This window comes from Pongo abelii, chromosome 9 (genome assembly GCF_028885655.2).
Source record: "Pongo abelii isolate AG06213 chromosome 9, NHGRI_mPonAbe1-v2.0_pri, whole genome shotgun sequence".
Classification (NCBI taxonomy): Eukaryota; Metazoa; Chordata; class Mammalia; order Primates; family Hominidae; genus Pongo; species Pongo abelii.
In genome coordinates, this window is record NC_071994.2 from 96,301,591 (window position 1) to 96,320,540 (window position 18,950).

The following is an 18,950-nucleotide window of genomic DNA, read 5'->3' on the forward strand; positions in this document are numbered from 1 at the left end:
AAAGAATAGCTGCCATTGAGCAAGGGTTGAATCAAGTTTATAATTCATTTTGTTGGCCAGCTTTGCCATTACGTTATTCTTGATTATTATCTTTTTACAATTTGAAAGTATTTGTATTAATTAAAATTTTATGCATTGCACTTTCTTCATACTTCTATGTTTCATTCTTTCATATTCACACTCAGTGTGATATTTGTGTGATGATTTGATTATTCTTTGTCTATGCCACTAGATTGTAAGCTCACTGAGAACAGGTTCTGTGTCTGTATCCCCAGAGCACATAATAAAAACTCAGTAAATATTTGTTAGAAAAAATGAATGAAGGAGGCCAGGCGCAGTGGCTGACGCCTGTAATCCCAGCACTTTGGGAGGCCAAGGCGGGCGAATCACGAGGTTAGGAGTTCGAGACCAGCCTGACCAACATGGTGAAACCCCATCTCTACTAAAAATACAAAAATAAGCTGGGCATGGTGGCACGAGCCTTTAATCCCAGCTACTCAGGAGGTTAAGGCAGGAGAATTGGTTGAACCCAGGAGGCAGTCGCAGTGAGCCAAGATCGCACCACTGCACTCCAGCCTGGGCAACAGAGTGAGACTCCATCTCAAAAAAAAAGAAAAGAAAACATAAATGAAGGAATGGAATTCTATAAGACAGAACAAGCAAAGGACTAAATATCAGTTTGTTTAAAATTAGGCTGGTTTATAGATGTTAAATATTTTTAAATGCATTGTACATTATGATAATCAAAAATGAGCATGAAATTTTTTGATGTTTTTATTCAGGCCATGGAAGCAGGTCTCTCAGAGGTAAAAAGTGAGTTACAGTCACGTGATGATCTCTTGAGAATTATAGAAATGGAACGATTGCAATTACACAGAGAATTATTAAAAATAGGAGAGTGCCAAAATGCTCAAGGAAATAAAACAAGGTATAATCTTTATATTTGACAATCTGAGAGAACTGTTCAAAACATGATGTTTGAATGTTTTTAAGAGTTTTATATTTGAAATGAGAATAAAAAGTCTATTTTGTATTAACGTTAATTAGTGGGTAATATTAAATATTAAAAATAAAATTTATGGTTATTTTATCTTCAGAATTAACATCTTCACTTACCTAGAAAATTATATCATGTCCTGATTTATGGATATTTCTGTCACACTGAGTCAGACCTGGTGGCTCCCAGCACTTTGGAAGGCCAAGGTGGGAGGACCACTTGAGCCCAGGATTTCAAGACAAGCCTTAGATAGTGAGACCCTGACTCTTCAAAAAAATTTTTTATTACCTGGGCATGGGGGTGCACACCTGTAGTCCCATCTACTTGGGAGGCTGAGCTGGGAGGGTCGCTTGAGCCTGGGAGGTCAAGGTTGCAGTGAGCTGTGGTTGTGCCACTGTACTCCAGCCTGAGCAACAGAGTGAGATCCTGTCTCAAAAAAATATATATATTATACAAAAATAGTATAGAACTGGTATTCAATTATGTATACTCAGAGAAATAAGGTTTATTCTATATTTTTAAATGCCTTTGTTTTGATTGTGTATACCTGATGTCAACTTTTTCATTTGTACATATTGTATTTATTTTGGCCACCACACTTGCCATCTTGTTTGTTCCATTGAGGGTTCTTCTTAAAACAGATTTTTTTTCTCTTTTAAAATCAGACAGATACTGTATATTCCATAAACCCAAAGGAAATCAGACAGATATTGTATATTCCATAAACACAAAAGAAATGGGACTGCTGAGGATTGTTAAATGTTTATGCTTGTGAATAGACAGTTTGACTGCTTTAATAGTTCATTGATGCTCTTATTCTCATAGAACTTGAATCTTTCTCAAAATCAGAAAGCTAATGCCAGATCAATGATAGGATTTTAAAAATTGAATAGCCAAATAGTGAGGGATGCTTTATTGAAAGATTGTTATATTGTTTTAAAGGCAATAATTATTTCTTCAAAGTTGTGAGACCTTCAAAGTTGTGAGACCTGCTAGCATTTCTTTGAGGTCTATGCTTAATAACAAATGGCAAGTTAAGATCCCTAAAATGACCTATTTATGTGTCTCACCAAGGATGGTGACAGAATGCCTATTAGCCAATCTGCATTATCGAATGCTCTGTATACAAGATGTATATTATCATCACTGATTACTAATCAATCTGATTATTTATTACATGTAGTGCTGTTCCAGTATGATGAGTAATGTCTTTCACACGAAGAAAATATATTCCTAAAAACATAAGGCATTTCACAGAAGAGCACACCAATCAACCCATGTCTAGCTCTGGCTTTGTGAAGAGCATTGTAGGTACTTTTTATGGTGCTCTTAAGACCCATGCTGAATTCCAAACAGTGCCAACAGGCCTTCAATACACTATTTAATCTAAAATCTTGCACTTATTTATACATTTGGCCAGTAAAAACTTTTTTGTTCTGCCTGTTTACCATCCTCTATTTAACTTGGCATTTATTTTGGTCTCCAGACTACATCTTTCTTATCCTAGAATTCAGTTCTAGAATTCTGAGATTTGATGAAAAGGTATAAGTTTAACTTTTCACAACTTCCATTGTATTTTAGAATTCTCAGCCTTCATCTTTTCCACTAAAAGAGTCTAATTTTTTTAGTTTGTTCTCATATGAATGCTGTTCTATCAGCTTTATTGTTTTGGTTTATTTTATTTAGACTGTTGCTTCTTTGTAGTTGTATCAAAGTGAAATACCCCAGACTATTGATAATAGATGCATAGTAGTTTTATAAAAGTAGCATGGTAATGTTCTTATTCATTTTCAGAAACTTTCTCAATAATGCCAAGCTTTTGTTAGCTTTTTCTATTTTTTTTTTTTAGTTGTAGAAGCACCCTGGGTTGATATGTTCTGAGAGTTATTAAACTAATTTCATACTCTCATTCTACATGACAAATAATAGTTCTCTTATACAGGTACATTAGCATTTTATATTATCATGATTACGGTTTTCTTCTATGCACTTGTCCACATTGGAGTTTGATGTTTGTTTCATTCACTCACTGAATTTTGCAAGATCACCATGAGGATTTTAGCATTCAATTCAGCATTCTACTTCCTGAAATTGCTTAGGAAGAATTGAAAAATACGGAATTTTTTCACTCATTTCAAATTATAGGAAATAATGAAACCTTAAGACTGATCCTGAAATAATATTTTAGGAGAATATTGGATAAAATGGAAAATGCTCACAATATATTACTAAGTGGGAAACAAAAGGACACTGAAAAATAATGTGTACAGTATTTTAATTGTATGGGACGTGTATAATCTTTACACATATATATGCATAGGGAAAAATATATTTACTGCACATAAAAATGCTAATGATGGTTTTTCCTGAATGTTAACATTACAGCAGTACATTATACTCTGATATACTTTGTTATCCACAGTTAAGATATATATTTGATAATCAAAAAAAAAGCAATCTTGTCTAGATACATGTAGCTCAGGGATGTCACTACCAACTTATACCTTTTATAATAGATCATCTATTTTCAATCTTTAAATTAGTAATTTCTTTATCATTACTCAGATTTGGGTTTTTTATTTGTGTGGTTGAAGTTTCTGAAGGTGTGGAATCTTCTCAAAAGTTATCTGGAAACCTAAAATTGTACTCACAAGTGGATATGTTCCTCAAAACAACAGATTCCTCCAGAATAGACAAGCCTGACTTCCAGTAGAAAGCATGCTGCTTCCCCTACCTGGTTATCTTTATTTTTGTGTTTTTGTGATTTTTATTTCACTGGTTTGTCTCATATGAAAGTGAACATTATCTGCTTAGACATCTTCAAACCTCCTGTGGGTATTATACTCTTTATACTAGTTTCTGCTTTTCTCCTCTAATATTAATATGTGGTTGCAATTCCACTTTATAAATTAAGCAGCCAAAGAATAGATGTATTTGAGTACTCTCTGGTTAGACTGTCAGAGTTAATGATATTTTATCTCTTTTATAGAACAGTTGCTCCTCTTAGACTTCTCATGACATAGTTCCTTTCCACAATACATTAGCAAGTTGGGTGTGTTTCCTTTTTTTAAATGGGTTACCAAGCTATTTTATTATAGGAAACAGTCTTTTCTTTTTATCCCAAAATCTTGTCTACATATGAAGTCCCAGTATTCTGCCAATTTTTAATGTATAATTGAAATTCTTTATTAATTGCTTCCTTTCTTCCATTAAAACCATTTGCACTTAAAGATGTAAATACTTATGGGATCTGAATGTATTAGAACTTGCAATTTCTGTAACTAAAAATGTTTCCAACAAAGTAATGATCTATCTCCGCAGGCTGTGATGGTCTAACATATATTAACAATATAATCGTAACAATTTATCAGGTTAAGCTTAATTTTAATCATTATTTTATGTTTAATTTGTAGACTTGAATCATCTTATTTGCCTTCTATTAAAGAACCAGAAAGGAAAATAAAAGAGCTGTTTTCAGTGATGCAAGATCAACCAAATCATGAAAAAGAATTGAATGAGGTATGAAAAATAATGAGCTCCATTCTTCCAGGTAGATGTGAACTCTTTACATACAAAGGGAGTTAAAAAAAAAAATCTTTCTTCTCACTCCCTTTGTTTTCCTTCTGTATTTTTTTGTAAGGTGATAATCTACCAAGCTGCTAATTCCGACATTTTTCTGTGTGAGACTACAAAAAACACAAACTTTAAGTTATCACTCTGCTACTGGGAGACTGCCTACAACACGTGGAGGGTGGAGGGCCGGAGGCTGCGTGATAGGTGGCTTATAGCAAGAAAGTTGAGAGCACAGACTCTGGTGCTCATCCACACACGTAAGCTTGGAGAAGTTTCCTGTGCAAGACACTGAGGAGCCTCATTTCTAAGGTGGAAATAATTAGTACCTACCTCATAAGTTTGTGATGAGGATTAAATGAGTTAGCTGCTACTTAAATAGCAGTTAACATGTGCCAGGAACTGTTCTAAGGACTTAAGAAATCCTACTTCATTTATTCCTCTTAACCATCTAATGAAATAGGTCCTAATATTACCCTCTTTTTACATTTGAGGAAACTAAGGCACCAAGAAAAAGTAACTTCCTTCAACATTACACAACTATTAAGTGGCAGAGGCCATATTTGAATCTAGGCAATCTGGCTCCAGTATCCATACTCTTACCCTAAGTTAAAATCTATGAGATAATGCACTTAAAGTGCTTAAAATAGGATCTAGCTCAGAGGAAGTATCTAGTAAATGTTGGCTCAATAGTTATTTATTGCACCCACATTTTTTCACTGAGCACCTAACATGTGCCAGGAACTCTGCTGGAGCTAGAAATACAAGGATGAGTAAGTCCTGGGCACTGTCCTTAAAGAGCTTGTGGTTCTTTACTCTCCTACAAAGAGTATGATTCTCTCCTCCCTCTAGTACAATCCATTAATGGCCTTCTTTCTGTGAATTTATCATAGCTACTCTCCACCTCTCTGGTCTTTAGGTTTGAGGATCAGGCAGAATATTTAATGCTATAAAATCTAAACAATTAAAAGTTAAATAAACCTGGGTGTGGCTTTGAATTATCAATTAGTGCACTGCATAGTGCTTGACACACAGTAAATTAAAATAAATACTTAGAGAATGAGTTAATATGAAGGCTAAATTTTCCCATAAATATATAGGGTCATAAATTCAGTTGTTTGTACAAATTTAACAAACATTTGTTGAGTATCTAGGAGAACTATAGCTATTCTGCTAATTTCTTTAGGAAACACAATAATATGAAAGACAGGTACCGTCTGCCAAAGAGTTGAGTGTCAGAGAACTAACAGAGGTTAGGTAGAGAAAAGGTATTATGAATCAATGATCATTTTTCATATACGTTGAACACTTTAATGCCATATAATCTCACAAAATTTATTTTGCTGACTTAAAAATATAACTTTAAAAAACTCTTTTTTACTGGTGTCCCCAGTGAATGATGAAAGATTGGTTAAAGCCACCTAAAGTATAGTTATATGATTCTTAACCTCATAGATTTAGATAAAGTAATACAACTTTGAGTAATATAAAGAATCTACTGATTTTGCACAGTTTTGACATGGTGGGAGAGAGTATGAGGCACAAAATTCTTTATAGGCTCTTGGAGGCCACTAAATACCAGAATGCTGTGCAAAAAAAAAGGTAACAAATGAATTTTATATAAATAGCTTCCAAGTGGCCGGGCATGATGGCTCACCCCTGTAATCCCAGCACTTTGGGAGGCCGAGGTGGGCAGATCACCAGGTCAGGAGTTTGAGACCATCCTGGCCAATATGGTGAAATCCCGTCTCTACTAAAAATACAAAAATTAGCTGGGCGTGGTGGCGCTCACCTGTAGTCCCAGCTACTCAGGAGGCTGAGGCAGGAGAATCACTTGAACCTGGGAGGCGGAGGTTGCAGTGAAGCAAGATTGTGCCACTGCACTCCAGCCTGGGTGACAAGGCAAGACTCCATCTCAAAAAAAAAAAAAAAAAAAAAAAAGTTCCATTTTAAGTGGAACATGTTAAACTATGCCAAAGGGATGCAATCAACAAAATCCATACTGGGACAAACTATAAACTGACCATGTTATTTCATCAAATAAATTGGAAGGTAAAAATTTGGAAACAGAAGAGATTTAAAGGAGACTTGTAATATTGTCCTCCGGGTTAGGATACTTGTGCTCGTGTCCGTTAGTCTCCACCTCATTCTCCTTCCTGTGAGTCTTTTTAAAAAAAATCTGTTAAATGATGAGGTTCGATCATGTGATTTCTAAGGTCATATCCAACTCTGAAACTCTGAATATGTTGGTAATACGAATAGAATCAGATGAAGGAAGGGTTGGTGGCATAAAGCCTGATGGTAGATCACATTTGCCTCTGGACATGTGTACTTTCCATGTTAGGTCACCCCACTCTAAGTGCCATCCCCTAAAACACAGCTTTTTCTAATCTCACTCTAGGTGTCATCCCCTAAAACCCAGATTTTTCCAATCTCTTTGTAGGTGTCAACCCCTAAAACTCAGGTTTTTCCAAATGTGAACCACCTTCCACACCTTCCAGGACCCTTCCCACAGAGGTTGCAGAGCACAATAGTTCACAGGTCCTGGAATTAGACTGCCTTTCACAAGAAATGTGATGTGAAAAGTTATGCACGTTAATTTTCTAATCTGCTAAATAGAGTAGTCTGCAAAATAGAGAGACATTGTGGGGATCAAATGAGATGATGCATGTAAACTACTTAGAACACACAAAAAGAGAGGCTTCAGAAAGATATCTGAGCCAGTCACAATGAATGGATCATGTTTAGATCCTAATTCAATTAAACTTAAACAACATTTATTATATTTTTGAGACAAGCTTAAATTTGAATACTGCCTAGATACTTGATGATATTAAGGAATTCTTAATTTTTACAGACATTGTAATAACATTCTGGCTACATTTAAAAAAAAAGAGAGAGAGAGCCTCGTTCTTTTAAAGAGATATACTGAAATGTTTAAAGGTGAAATGAAAAAAAAATCCATTTTAAAAAAGTGCCCTGGAGAAAATTCATATGTTTCTTTTGTGGCTAGCCTCTACTTAACTCTCCAGCCTTATTTCTCAGAGCAGCTAACTCCTAGCTACCGCAAACTCCTTTTAGTTCACTGAGTGTGCCATGCTTTCACTCACTGAGCTCTTTGCCTGGGAGCCCTCCTTCTTCTCCTCCCTCCTCTTCTTCCTCCTCCTCTTCCGAGCCCTCCTCCTCCTCCTCCTACTTCTTTCTCCTTCTCCTCCTCCTCCTTCTTCTTCTTTGTTTTTTTTTTTTTTTTTTTTTTTTTTGGAGACAGGATCCTGCTGTGTCATTCAGGCTGGAATACAGTGGCGCAATCAGGGCCTACTGCAGCCTAGACCTCCTGGGCTTAAGGGATCCTCCCACCCCAGTGCCCCTTCCACCTGAGTAACTGAGACTGAATGCACATGCCACCACACCCGGCTAATGTTTTTACTTTTCGTAGAGCATCTCTATGTTCTATTTTTTTCTATGCCTTTTTATTTTTTTTTGAGACAGGGTTTTGAGACAGGGTCTTGCTCTGTCGCCCAGGCTGGAGTGCAGGGACGTGATCTCAGCCCACTGTACTGCAACCTCTGCCTCCCGGGTTCCAGGCATCCTTCCCACCTCAGCTTCCCACACATGCCACCATGCCCGGCTAGAGCATCTCTATCTTCTAATTGGCATTCATTCATCCTTCAGTTTTGGGTCTGATGACCATTCCTCTGGGAATCCTATCCTGACATCCCTAGGCTGGGTTAAACACACTGCCACTACATACTGCTGAAACTAATTGCTACACTGTCCTGTAATTGTCTATTTTTCTGTTTCCCCAATGGACTATGATTTTTTTTAGATGGATGATTATGTACTTTAAGTCTCAAGAATTAGAAACAGTAAGTGGTTTCTAGAAAGATGCTAAGAGGCTGGACCAAGACAGCAGTTGTAGGAATGGAGACAGAGGCAAGACTTAAAAGAGTTTGAAATAGAATGCACAGAATTCACTGCCTGACCAGGTTTGGGAGGACGAGGGTGGAGAGGAGTCAGAGACAATCCAGAGCTTTCTAACATGGAAGCTTAGCCAAGATTCAGAAAATAGAAGGCTTAAGTAAGGGAAGTGATGAGTTTTCATGAAGACATTGACGTTTACTGTAATGTGATTCTGAGAAACAAATGTTTCGTTACAAACAGTATAGCCTGTTTTAGTTTTAAAGAAGCACTGAATTTAAAGCCAAGAGTCCTAGATTCCAGTCCTAGCTTTGCCGATTATTAGCTTTATGACTTTGAGCAAATCATGTAACCATTTTAAAGCCAATTTTTTTCTCCATGAAAATACTTGATAATACTTTCTTCACCTTCCTCTCAAAGTGGTTATCAAAGTAGTATCAGTCATAGGTGATCATTTGCATCCAACAGAAAATAGAAGTGAGAAATGAAATGTTGGAATTGAAAGGAAAAAAGGTAACGAGTCATTATTACATGTATCTGTTTTTAATTTAGCATTGATCAGAAAAGGGGGGTGAAGTGGGCCCTGACAAAGTTTCAGAATAGGAGGACTGAACATGGCCAGTAAAATTTTAAGCTACTCTATAAATAAAAGGATTCAATAATATTTCCAGTCTCTATCTGCTGCAGATAAGAAGCCAACTCCAACAGGAGGAAGAGTACCGTAACTCTGAGCAGGAAAGAATGAGGAATGAAATCTCTGACCTAACAGAAGAGCTTCATCAGAAGGAGATCACTATAGCAACTGTCACGAAGAAAGCTGCCCTTCTAGAAAAACAGTTAAAAATGGAATTAGAAATAAAAGAAAAAATGTTAGCAAAACAAAAGGTATGCAAGCAGGCAGAATAGCACTTGTCTAGGGCACATTCTTGCTCAGTGCCAATAGTAGCCTTCATTATTGACTAATGAAAACATTACATTTCTTGGTATTATTTCTGAGACTAGCTTCACAGAAATGCTTTGTGGTGTTACATAAAACCTTTCAGAGATAACACAAAGTGTCACCAACAAAAAGGACTAGGCAAATGACAGTGCAAGACAATTTCATTAAATCTCATCTTTCCATTTTCTTGTAACCTATATTCTGATCACCTCCCACAGTATACTCTAATCAAATATTTCTTTCTGAGTATTTTTTCTGTATTTCTCTTCCATTAACATTTTTATCTTTAAAAAAAAAAGTCTCTATTCCAGCTCTTCTTCAACACTTCCTACCCCTCCCCCACATTTCATGTATTTCTTTCAGGCTTTTTATAAATGGATGTTGAAACATGAAAATTAGTTCGTATTTACTGAACAAGCAGTCAACGCACAGCATGGTGTGTGGGGAAAAACAGCAATTGTAACGTTCTTCTGTTAAAATACTACAAGTAACTTCTACATCCTTCCTTTCCTTCCTGCCTATTTATTTTTTAAATTCCCTCCATCCCTTACTCATGATCAAATGGATGGCCTACTATTGAGAGCACAGGGTTTATCTGTTTTTTTACCCCAAATCTAAAGGTTTTGAGAGCATCATTTAATAATTTTCTAGGCATATGAGGGTCACTTCACAAATAACACAACTAAAATCATGTGAATTATGAAAACAGAAAAGATTTAGCCTTTGCCCAGTTGTAAGCCTTAAACCGTGATTTATTGTTGCAGTACACAGGAAAACAGCACAGATGGGATAATCACTTTGGTTGTACCTGTATAGGCAGGGATATTTTACAGGTGTTAACAGTGATCTGGGTAGTTGGATTATGAATAATTTTTATTTTCACCTTTATATTTTTGTACATTTTCTAGGTTTTGTCAATGAGCATATAATTAGTAATTTACAAAATTAAATCTTTTTAAGGCAGGTGTTTTATACAGAAATGAGTTCTAGTGAAATAAAAGGACAGATACCATATCCAAGTCCTGTCAAGTAGAATAAATCAGGGAAAGATAAAATTGAGAGACAAAATTAAGTAGTCACTAAAAAAGATGGAATTTTGGCAGAAATATCAGAACAAAATTAAACATGAAAGTTATGTATTGCCTATTGTAAAAATTAATCAGGTGTTGAATAAATTTAATTGACAGTTACTCAAACATGTTTTTAACATGTGCTTTTTCTGGTGACAAATTGCATACAATAGAAAATAGAAACCAGAAATGGAATTTTGGGATTGGAGGACAAAAGTAAATGAATCATTATTGAAAGTATGTGTTTGTAGTTTAGCACTGATCAGAAAAAGACGTAAAGTGGTGCCTGCCAAAGATAGGAGAACTAAGTAAGAATACCTGAAATGTTATTGAAGAAGTGTTTCCCTTCATTACACTTAGAAAATATTTGTATTTACAAAACAAAATTTTAATAGAATTATGAGTTTTTATTATGAATTTTACATTTGCCTTTTATCTGCTAATTTCAGGTCTCAGATATGAAATATAAAGCTGTCAGAACTGAAAACACACATCTAAAAGGAATGATGGGAGATTTAGACCCTGGACGATACACGGTAATATGCTGACATCATTCAATAAATTGAACAAAGAGATTACTGAATTGGTCACGATTAACCTAGACATCATTTATTGAGCACTTGCTGTGTGTTAGACATGAAGGAGTTGGGTGGTAAATTATCTTGCGCTTCAGTTGAGGTTACTTTTATCCTCAGGCTACAACACTGGAATGTCTGGTTTTCTCCCTTGTTCTTTGGTTGGATTGGGCTCAATTCTGATCATTTCCCTCAAATATGCCAAGCATGCTATTTCTTTGCTTTTCTTCTTGCTGTTGCCTTTGAAATCCTATACCCTACGTGGCCTGATTCAAGTGCCAATCTTCCCCTCAATGAAGCCACCCCTGAGACCCCAGTCAGAATGAATGCCACATTTAGTTTGTATTTTGTTCTGACTTGTTTTGTTGCTTGTCACTTTCCCAGTGGATGGCAAGCAGAGAACCATGTCTTATTGGTATTTGTTTCACCAGTACCTCACATCTTCAGGCATAAAGTAAGTGTTCAATGAGTGTTGGTTGATTTAAAAGAGGGAGAAATAAATGAATTATTCAGGATAAAGGACTACTGGTTTTAACCAATGGCTCTATAGGTTTACACAAAGGAACTTAAACAGGCTCTGTGCATCTCCTTTCAATTGTTTAATGTAACAATAGAAAATTGATCTTTATACGAGAATTTTTATTTATTGAATGAATGAAATATTATTGTTAACTTGTTTATCATTTATTTGCTCTGAGAAAATTCTAAAATAATTTTCTGTGATATTATATACTTGTTCTCATTAATGGTCCGTATTCTAGCATCAAAAGAGTACAAACATTCTGGAAGCATTCTGTCTTCTTCTTTGGGCATGGTTAGTGAATCCTGTGATTGGAGTACAGATGGATAAAAAGTAAGGCATAAGTTATTTTCCTATTTGTTACATTAAAAAAACTGTGTGTCATCTATGACATTTTTATTTCTAAATGCTGAACACACAAAAAGTTAAATCAGATCCTGCCTCCGTGAGTGCTTTTTTCACTCACAAAGTGGTATTTGTATTTTTTTTAGCATTTCAATCTGAATGTTTTTAAGTGTATATTCTGGGTCATCACAGCCCTCACTGAGCCTGCCTAATTCTGGCTTGTTTAGGTGTTTGACTTTGTTCACCTTTTTGTGTTTTTAAGAAATAGCAGACACAGAGATGTATAAAGAAGCTAATTATCCACAACCCTATCCCAATCCAAAGCTATCCAGTGCTAACGAATTAGTGTTTGTTGTAGCATTCTGTAACTTTTTCCTTGCATATGCACACATAAGGAGGAGATGGGTTGAATGTTCTTTTACAGAAATAAATGTATAATATATACATTATTCCAAAACTGCCTTTTGACAGTCCATGAACATCTCTACAAATCAGTAGATGAACATCCTTTTATTTTTCCTAATTTCTTAGAAAAAAATATATGTTCATAAAAGATATACATAATTTTTTATAAATTTAATCATAACTTACATAAGGGCAATTTTAGTGCAGTCATTTTGTTCTTGCTGCTTGCTTTACTCCTGCCTCTTTCCTCCACTCATCTACCCGCATTATACCCCCTCCTCTAGATGATACTTGTTAACTACTTGGTATGTATTATTTTAAACTTTTTCAGATATATATATATACATAGAGTCATATAGTACCTATTTGGGGATTTTATCATCTTTTTAAAGTTGAATCATAACACATACTTCTCTGTGTCTTGTTTTTGTTCACTCAACAGTATCCCTTGGTATCTTTCCAAGGTAACTAATTTAAGCCTATTTTATTTTTATGATAGCTTGATAATATTCCATGGTGTGTATCAAAATTTATTAAACCATTTTTATAGTTATTTCAGGGATAATTTATTCAACTCTGTTTCCAGAGTTTTGCCTGAATGAACAATACTGTAAGAAAAATCCTTATACTTACACCATGGAATAGCTTGCTAGGAGTAAAATTGCTAATTCAAAGGATATGTGTGTTTTAATTTTAATAGCTATTGTTAAATCATGTGTCTACCATCTTTGTATGAGTACCTTTTAAAATTTCATTCTTGTAGGCATAGGTGTTATTGGTCTTTTTAATTTTTGTCATTCTGATGGTTATAAAGTAATTTCTCAATAGCTCTTTAATTTGCATTTCCCTGACTACCAGGTGAACATATTTTTGTATATTTATTGACAGTGTGTACCAATATGAATTAGATATATCCTTTGCCCATTTTTCTTTTGGCTTATTTGTCTTTTTCATGTCAAATTTTTTTCTTTTTGAGATGGAGTCTCACTCTGTCACCCAGGCTGGAGTGCAGTGATCTTGGCTCACTGCAGCCTCTGCCTCCCCAGTTCAAGCAATTCTCCTGCCTCAGCCTCCCAAGTAGCTGGGATTACAGGCACATGCCACCATGTCCAGCTAATTTTTATATATTTTTAGTAGAGATGGGGTTTAGCCATGTTGGCCAGGTTGGTCTTGAACTCCTGACCTCAAGTGATCCACCAGTCTTGGCCTCCCAAAGTGCTGGGATTACAGGTGTGAGCCACCCCATCCACCCTCATGTCAATTTTTAACAATGCTTTTCCAAATCTGTTGTTTGTAACTTTGTTTATGACCTTTTTTTGGCTATGCAAAATCCTTTAAACTTCTACTTGATCTCTTTGTTTATAGCTTCTGAGTTTCCTTCCTTGACTAACAGGGTTCTCCCTTCTAAATATATATAGCTTCAGTTTTTTTCCAAAGATTATTATATCTTTCATCTAAGTCTTTAATCCATTTGTTTTGCATGGGATATAAAATGGAAACCAAATTTAAATTTTTATGTAAACATTAAGCTCAGTTTATTTAGTTTCTTCTGGTAATTTCCTGTTGGATCCTATTTGGAATTGAAGTAAGTTTATAGATTAACTTTGATTTGGCATTTTCATTATAGTAAATTTTTCCATCTAAGAATGGCTTTCCATTTCTTCATATTTTATGTTTTTCAAAAAGATCTTACCATTTTCTTTGTATAGGTTATGTCCTTTTCTTTTAAAATGTATTCCTAGGTGTTTTTTAAGGATGAGTTTGCTGTTAAAATAAAAAAATAAAAAATAAAATAAATAACAAAATTTATTCCCAAGTGTTTTGCGATTTTTTGTACTGTTATGAATAAAATATTTTCCTTTTTCAATATCTTGGAACTTATTGTTAATATAGAAAAAATACAAATTATCTTATTAATTTAAGTAGGCTTTTTACTAGAGGTTTCTTAGGCTTTTCTGAGATACAAAATCATATCAACAAAAATAGATAGTCTTATCTGTTTTCCACGGCTCATAGCAGGTTTTTTCTTTTTGATCATATACCATTTGCTAAAAACTCCAAGAAAATGTTAAATAATTACAGTGCTTGATGGAAAGTTTTCTAGTTTTTGATTTTAAGTGATGTGGTTTTAGAGTTTTCCTGTTTCATATATTTGTTCTTAATTTATGGTCTTAGTTATATCTTTTTCTATTTTACTTAGAGTTGTTATTAAGAATTGCTGCTGGTCTTGTCAAATGCCTTTTTAGGAAATATGACATTATGTGGGTTTTGTTTTTTAATTTATTGATGTGTAATAGACCATGGTTAACAGATTCCCCAATACTGATCCACCTTTGAGTTTTTGGGATAAACCTTTTTAGTCATAGTCTTAGTTTGATAGGGCTGCTGTAACAAAGTACCAAAAGCTGGCTGGCTTGAAACAACGGAAATTTATTGTCTTACAGTTCTAGAGGCTTGAAGTCCAAATTCAAGGTGTCAGCAAGGCTATGCTCCCTCTGAAACCTGTAGAAGAGAATGCTTCATTGCATCTTCCTGAATTCTGGTGATTTGCCAACAATTGTTGGCATTCCTTGACTTGTAGATACAGCAGCCCAATCCTCTGTCTTCATATGAATTTCTCCCTGTACCTCTGTCTTCTTCCTGTGCTTCTTCCCATCATCCTCTCTCCTTGTGTGTCTGTTTCTGTGCCCAAATTTTCCCATTTTATAGGATGCTAGTCGTATTAGATTGTGGCCCACCCTAGTGACCTCATTTTTACACTATAAAGACCCTATTTTCAAATAAGGTCACATTCTGAGGTACCGAGGGTTAGGATTTCAACATGTCTTTTTGGGAGTGGCACAACTAAACTTATAATAGCCATATTTTAGGAATTTTGATATACTATCGGATTCTATGTGATAATATTTTATTTAGAAATGAAAATCTGCAGACTTCCAGTTTCAAAATGGTGGCATAAAAGCAAGCTGGCTTCATTCCCCCAACAGAATACCAAAAACAAATATGCAAATAAAGGCTATATATGACAAACTTACAGCTAACATCATACTAAATGGGGAAGAATTGAAAGCCTTTCCTCCAAGATCTGGAACAAAATAAGGATGCTCACTTTCACCACTTTTATTCAACATAATACTCGAAGTCCTGGCCAGAGCAATTAGGCAAGAGAAAGACACAAAAGGTCATCCAAATTGGAAAGGAAGAAGTCAAATGAGCCCTGTTCACAGACGATATGATCTTATGCTTAGAAAACCCTAAAGACTCCACCAAAAAAATTGTTAGAACTGATAAACAAATTCAGTAGTTTCAGGATATAAAAATATACCAAAACAAGTAGCATTTTTATATGTCAATAGTGAATAATCTGAAAAAGAAATCAAGAAAGCAATCTCATTTACAATAACTACAGAGAATATGAAATACCTAAGAATCAATTTAACCAAACAAGTGAAAGATATATACAAGGAAAACTATATATCTCTGATGAAAGAAATTGAAGAGGATAAAAAAATGGAAAGATATTCCATTCTCATGTATTGGAAGAGTTAATATGATTAAAATGACAATACTACTCACAACAATTTACAGATTCAGTGTGATCCCTATCAAAATGCCAATGACATTCTTCAAAGAAATAGAAAAAAAACTATTATAAAATTTATATGCAAACACAGAAGACCCTGAATAGCCAAAGAAATACTAAGTAGAAAGAACAAAGATGGAGACAGTATACTACCTGACTTCAAAGTATACTACAAAGCTACAGTAACCAAATCAACATGGGACTGGCATAAAAACAGACACATAGACCAATGGAACAGAATAGAGAACCCAGATATAAACCAATGCATTTAGAGCCAATTAATCTTCGATAACCACAATGAGATACCACTTCACACTCACTAGAATGACTAAAATTAGATATATTGAAAATAATGTATTTTCAAGAATATACAATAGGGAAAGGACAGCCTCTTCAATAAATGGTGCTGGGAAAACTGGTAATTACATGTAGAAGAATAAAACCAGACTCCTATCTCTCACCAAACAAAAATCAAATAAAAATTGACTAAAGACTTAAATCTAAGACATGAAACTATGAAACTACTAAAAGAAAACATTAGGGAAATACTCCATGACTTTAGTCTGAGCAAAGATTTTTTTGTGTAAGATCTCAAAAATACAGGCAATCAAAGGAAAAATAGGTAAGTGGGATAATATCAAGCTGAAAAGCTTCTGCACAGCAAAGAAAAGAATCAACAAAGTGAAATGATGACCCACAGAATGAAAGAAAATATTTGCAAACTATCCATATGACAAGGAATTAATAGCCAAAATATATGAGGAGCTCAAAAAAACTCAATAGTAAAAAAACAAATAATTTGATTTAATAATGGCCAAAAGATCTGAATAGACATTTCTCGAAAGAAGACATACAAATGGCCAACAGGTATATGAAAAAAAAAATCAGTATCACTAATCATCAAAGAAACGCAAATCAAAACCACAATCAGATATCATCACATTCCAGTTAAAATGACTTTTATTTAAAAAGACAGGTAATAATGGATGCTGGCAAGGATTTGGATGAAGGGGAACCCTCATACACTGTTGGTGGGAATGTAAATTAGTATAGCACCTATGGAGAACAGTATAAAGTTTCCTCAAAAAACTAAAACTAAAACTACGATATGGTCCAGCAATTCCACTACTGGGTATATATCCAAAAAAAAGGAATCAATATATCAAAGAGATACCCGCTCTCATGTGTTTATTGCAGCATTATTTTCAATAGTCAAAATGTAGAATCAACCTAAGTGCTTATCAGTGGATGAATGGATAAAGAAATGTGGTGTATATATACACAATAGAATATTATTTAGCCAGAAAAAATAAAAAATAAAATCCTGTCATTTGTAGCAAATGGATGAAACTGCTAAAGGTCATTATGTTAAGTGAAATAAGCGAAGCACAGAAAGACAAATATTGCATGTTCTCACTGATATGTGGGAGCTGAAAATGTGGATCTCATGAAGATAGAAAGTAAATTGGTGATTACCAGAGGCTAAGAAGGATAGGGAGGAAGGGAGAATGAAGAGAAGTTGGTTAACGGGTACAAGTATACTGTTTGGAAATATTACCTATTGTTCAACACTAGGTAATATATATGTATACATATATGTATGATGTATTATACATTTCAAAATAGCCAGAAGAGAATAATTTTGTTTCTAGCATAAAGAAAAGACAAATATTTAAGGCGATGATACCTCAAGTACACTGATTTGATCTCCACAAATTATTTAAATGTACTAATTTATCCTACGTACTCTGAAAATACATCTATTGTGGATCAATAAAAGAAGAATTTAAAATCTGTGTGTATAAATGAAATTAGTATATGGTTCTTTTTCTACTTGTTTTAAGGTTATACTATATTTATAATATGAATTGAGAACTTTATGAGTTGTTTAGAATAGTTTAAGTAATATTGGAAGTATCAGTTCTTTAAAGGTTAGAAAGAATTTAGCTGTGAAACTGGACCCGGTAAATCTTCAATTATTTTTCCACTCTCTTTTAGAGTACTTGGTATATCCAAGTTTCACTACTACTTCTTAGTAGTACTTCGTAGGTTATTTCGGTAATTTGTATTTTTCTAGGAAATCAATTTCAACTTGTTTTATTATTACCAAAGATAGTAATGTCCTACAGTTCTTTTTATCTCTTCTATATTCTGTTTATAATTCCTTTCTTATTCTTAAGCTTGTATAGTTTAGCATGCTCTCTATTTTTTGTCTTAACTCTGACTCACAAGTGATTTATTTTATTAGTATTTAAAAATATTGGCTTTTGGATTTATTATTCTTTTCATACATTTTTCTTAATTTTATTATTTTTAGTTTCATCAGTTAATTTTCTCTTTCTGCTGTTTTATTTGGTTATCCTTTCTTAATGAAGAAAATTTCTTGAAGAAAACTTTATCATACCTATTATATATTAAAATTTCATAATTAGGAAAAAATCCATAATTAGTTAATTCTTTCTGAAATAATTGGAATGCATAAATATAAAATTAAATAATTGGTGCTGAAATTTTACGTCAGGCAACAGAAACAAGATATTTACATCATTATTTTTGTCTTCCAAAATATGTGCTATTTGGAAAATATTAAAATAATAACTTTTTCCTTTCTACAAGGAAATTACTGATCTTAAGGTTGGTTATTTCTGACCAATTATAGCTTTGAGAATCTTTCTACTTGACTATCTATGAAGCTCCCTGTTCATTTCCACTTAGAGAATGAAAGTTTACCACAGGCAGCCACCCAGTTCTAGGAATGCATGGGGTTATGCAGCTCCCATTTGGGGAATGTACTGATAGGACTTACTACCTGGTATCTAAGGTTTCCTGGGTCTCAGTGAGGAACGTAGAATAGTGGAGAAAAGTGAAGGGTTTTCTCTTATTCTGCTCTTGGGTAGCTAACAAATAAGCTTATCGTCGTAGGTTTTTTAATGCCATATTTACTTAGTCCTACAATTGTATTATTAATTTTTCTTTTATTTAAGAAAGTTGTAATAAAATCAGATTTAATTAGAACTCAGAATCTGT

At 34.2% G+C, this 18,950-nt stretch overlaps 2 protein-coding genes across 8 annotated transcripts in view; one reads left to right on the forward strand and one right to left on the reverse strand.

Annotated features, from left to right (window-relative positions):
- The window catches only part of SLC36A4 (solute carrier family 36 member 4), a 344,024-nt gene that overhangs the window by 248,644 nt on the left and 76,430 nt on the right, over nt 1–18,950 (reverse strand). The window contains exons 1-2 of one of the 2 annotated variants that reach the window (XM_054524922.2): nt 14,034–14,099; nt 1,286–1,423 (exon numbers count right to left, since the gene is read on the reverse strand). The exons of the other annotated variant lie outside the window; for it this stretch is intronic. The gene's annotated coding sequence lies outside the window, so the exon portion shown is untranslated. Of the gene's footprint in view, nt 1–1,285; nt 1,424–14,033; nt 14,100–18,950 lie in introns of those variants that run through there. 2 annotated transcript variants of the gene reach the window in all.
- DEUP1 (deuterosome assembly protein 1) overlaps nt 1–18,950 on the forward strand; it is an 89,839-nt gene that overhangs the window by 55,483 nt on the left and 15,406 nt on the right. For 3 of the 6 annotated variants that reach the window (XM_063711325.1, XM_054524915.2, XM_002822351.5), the window contains exons 8-11: nt 783–928; nt 4,411–4,516; nt 9,173–9,370; nt 10,945–11,031. In XM_063711325.1, the coding sequence (XP_063567395.1) occupies nt 783–928; nt 4,411–4,516; nt 9,173–9,370; nt 10,945–11,031 (537 nt within the window). Of the gene's footprint in view, nt 1–782; nt 929–4,410; nt 4,517–9,172; nt 9,371–10,944; nt 11,032–11,454; nt 11,525–11,831; nt 11,924–12,782; nt 12,805–14,784; nt 16,833–18,950 lie in introns of those variants that run through there. The other 3 variants (XM_054524919.1, XM_054524916.1, XM_054524920.2) reach the window with 3 other exon arrangements.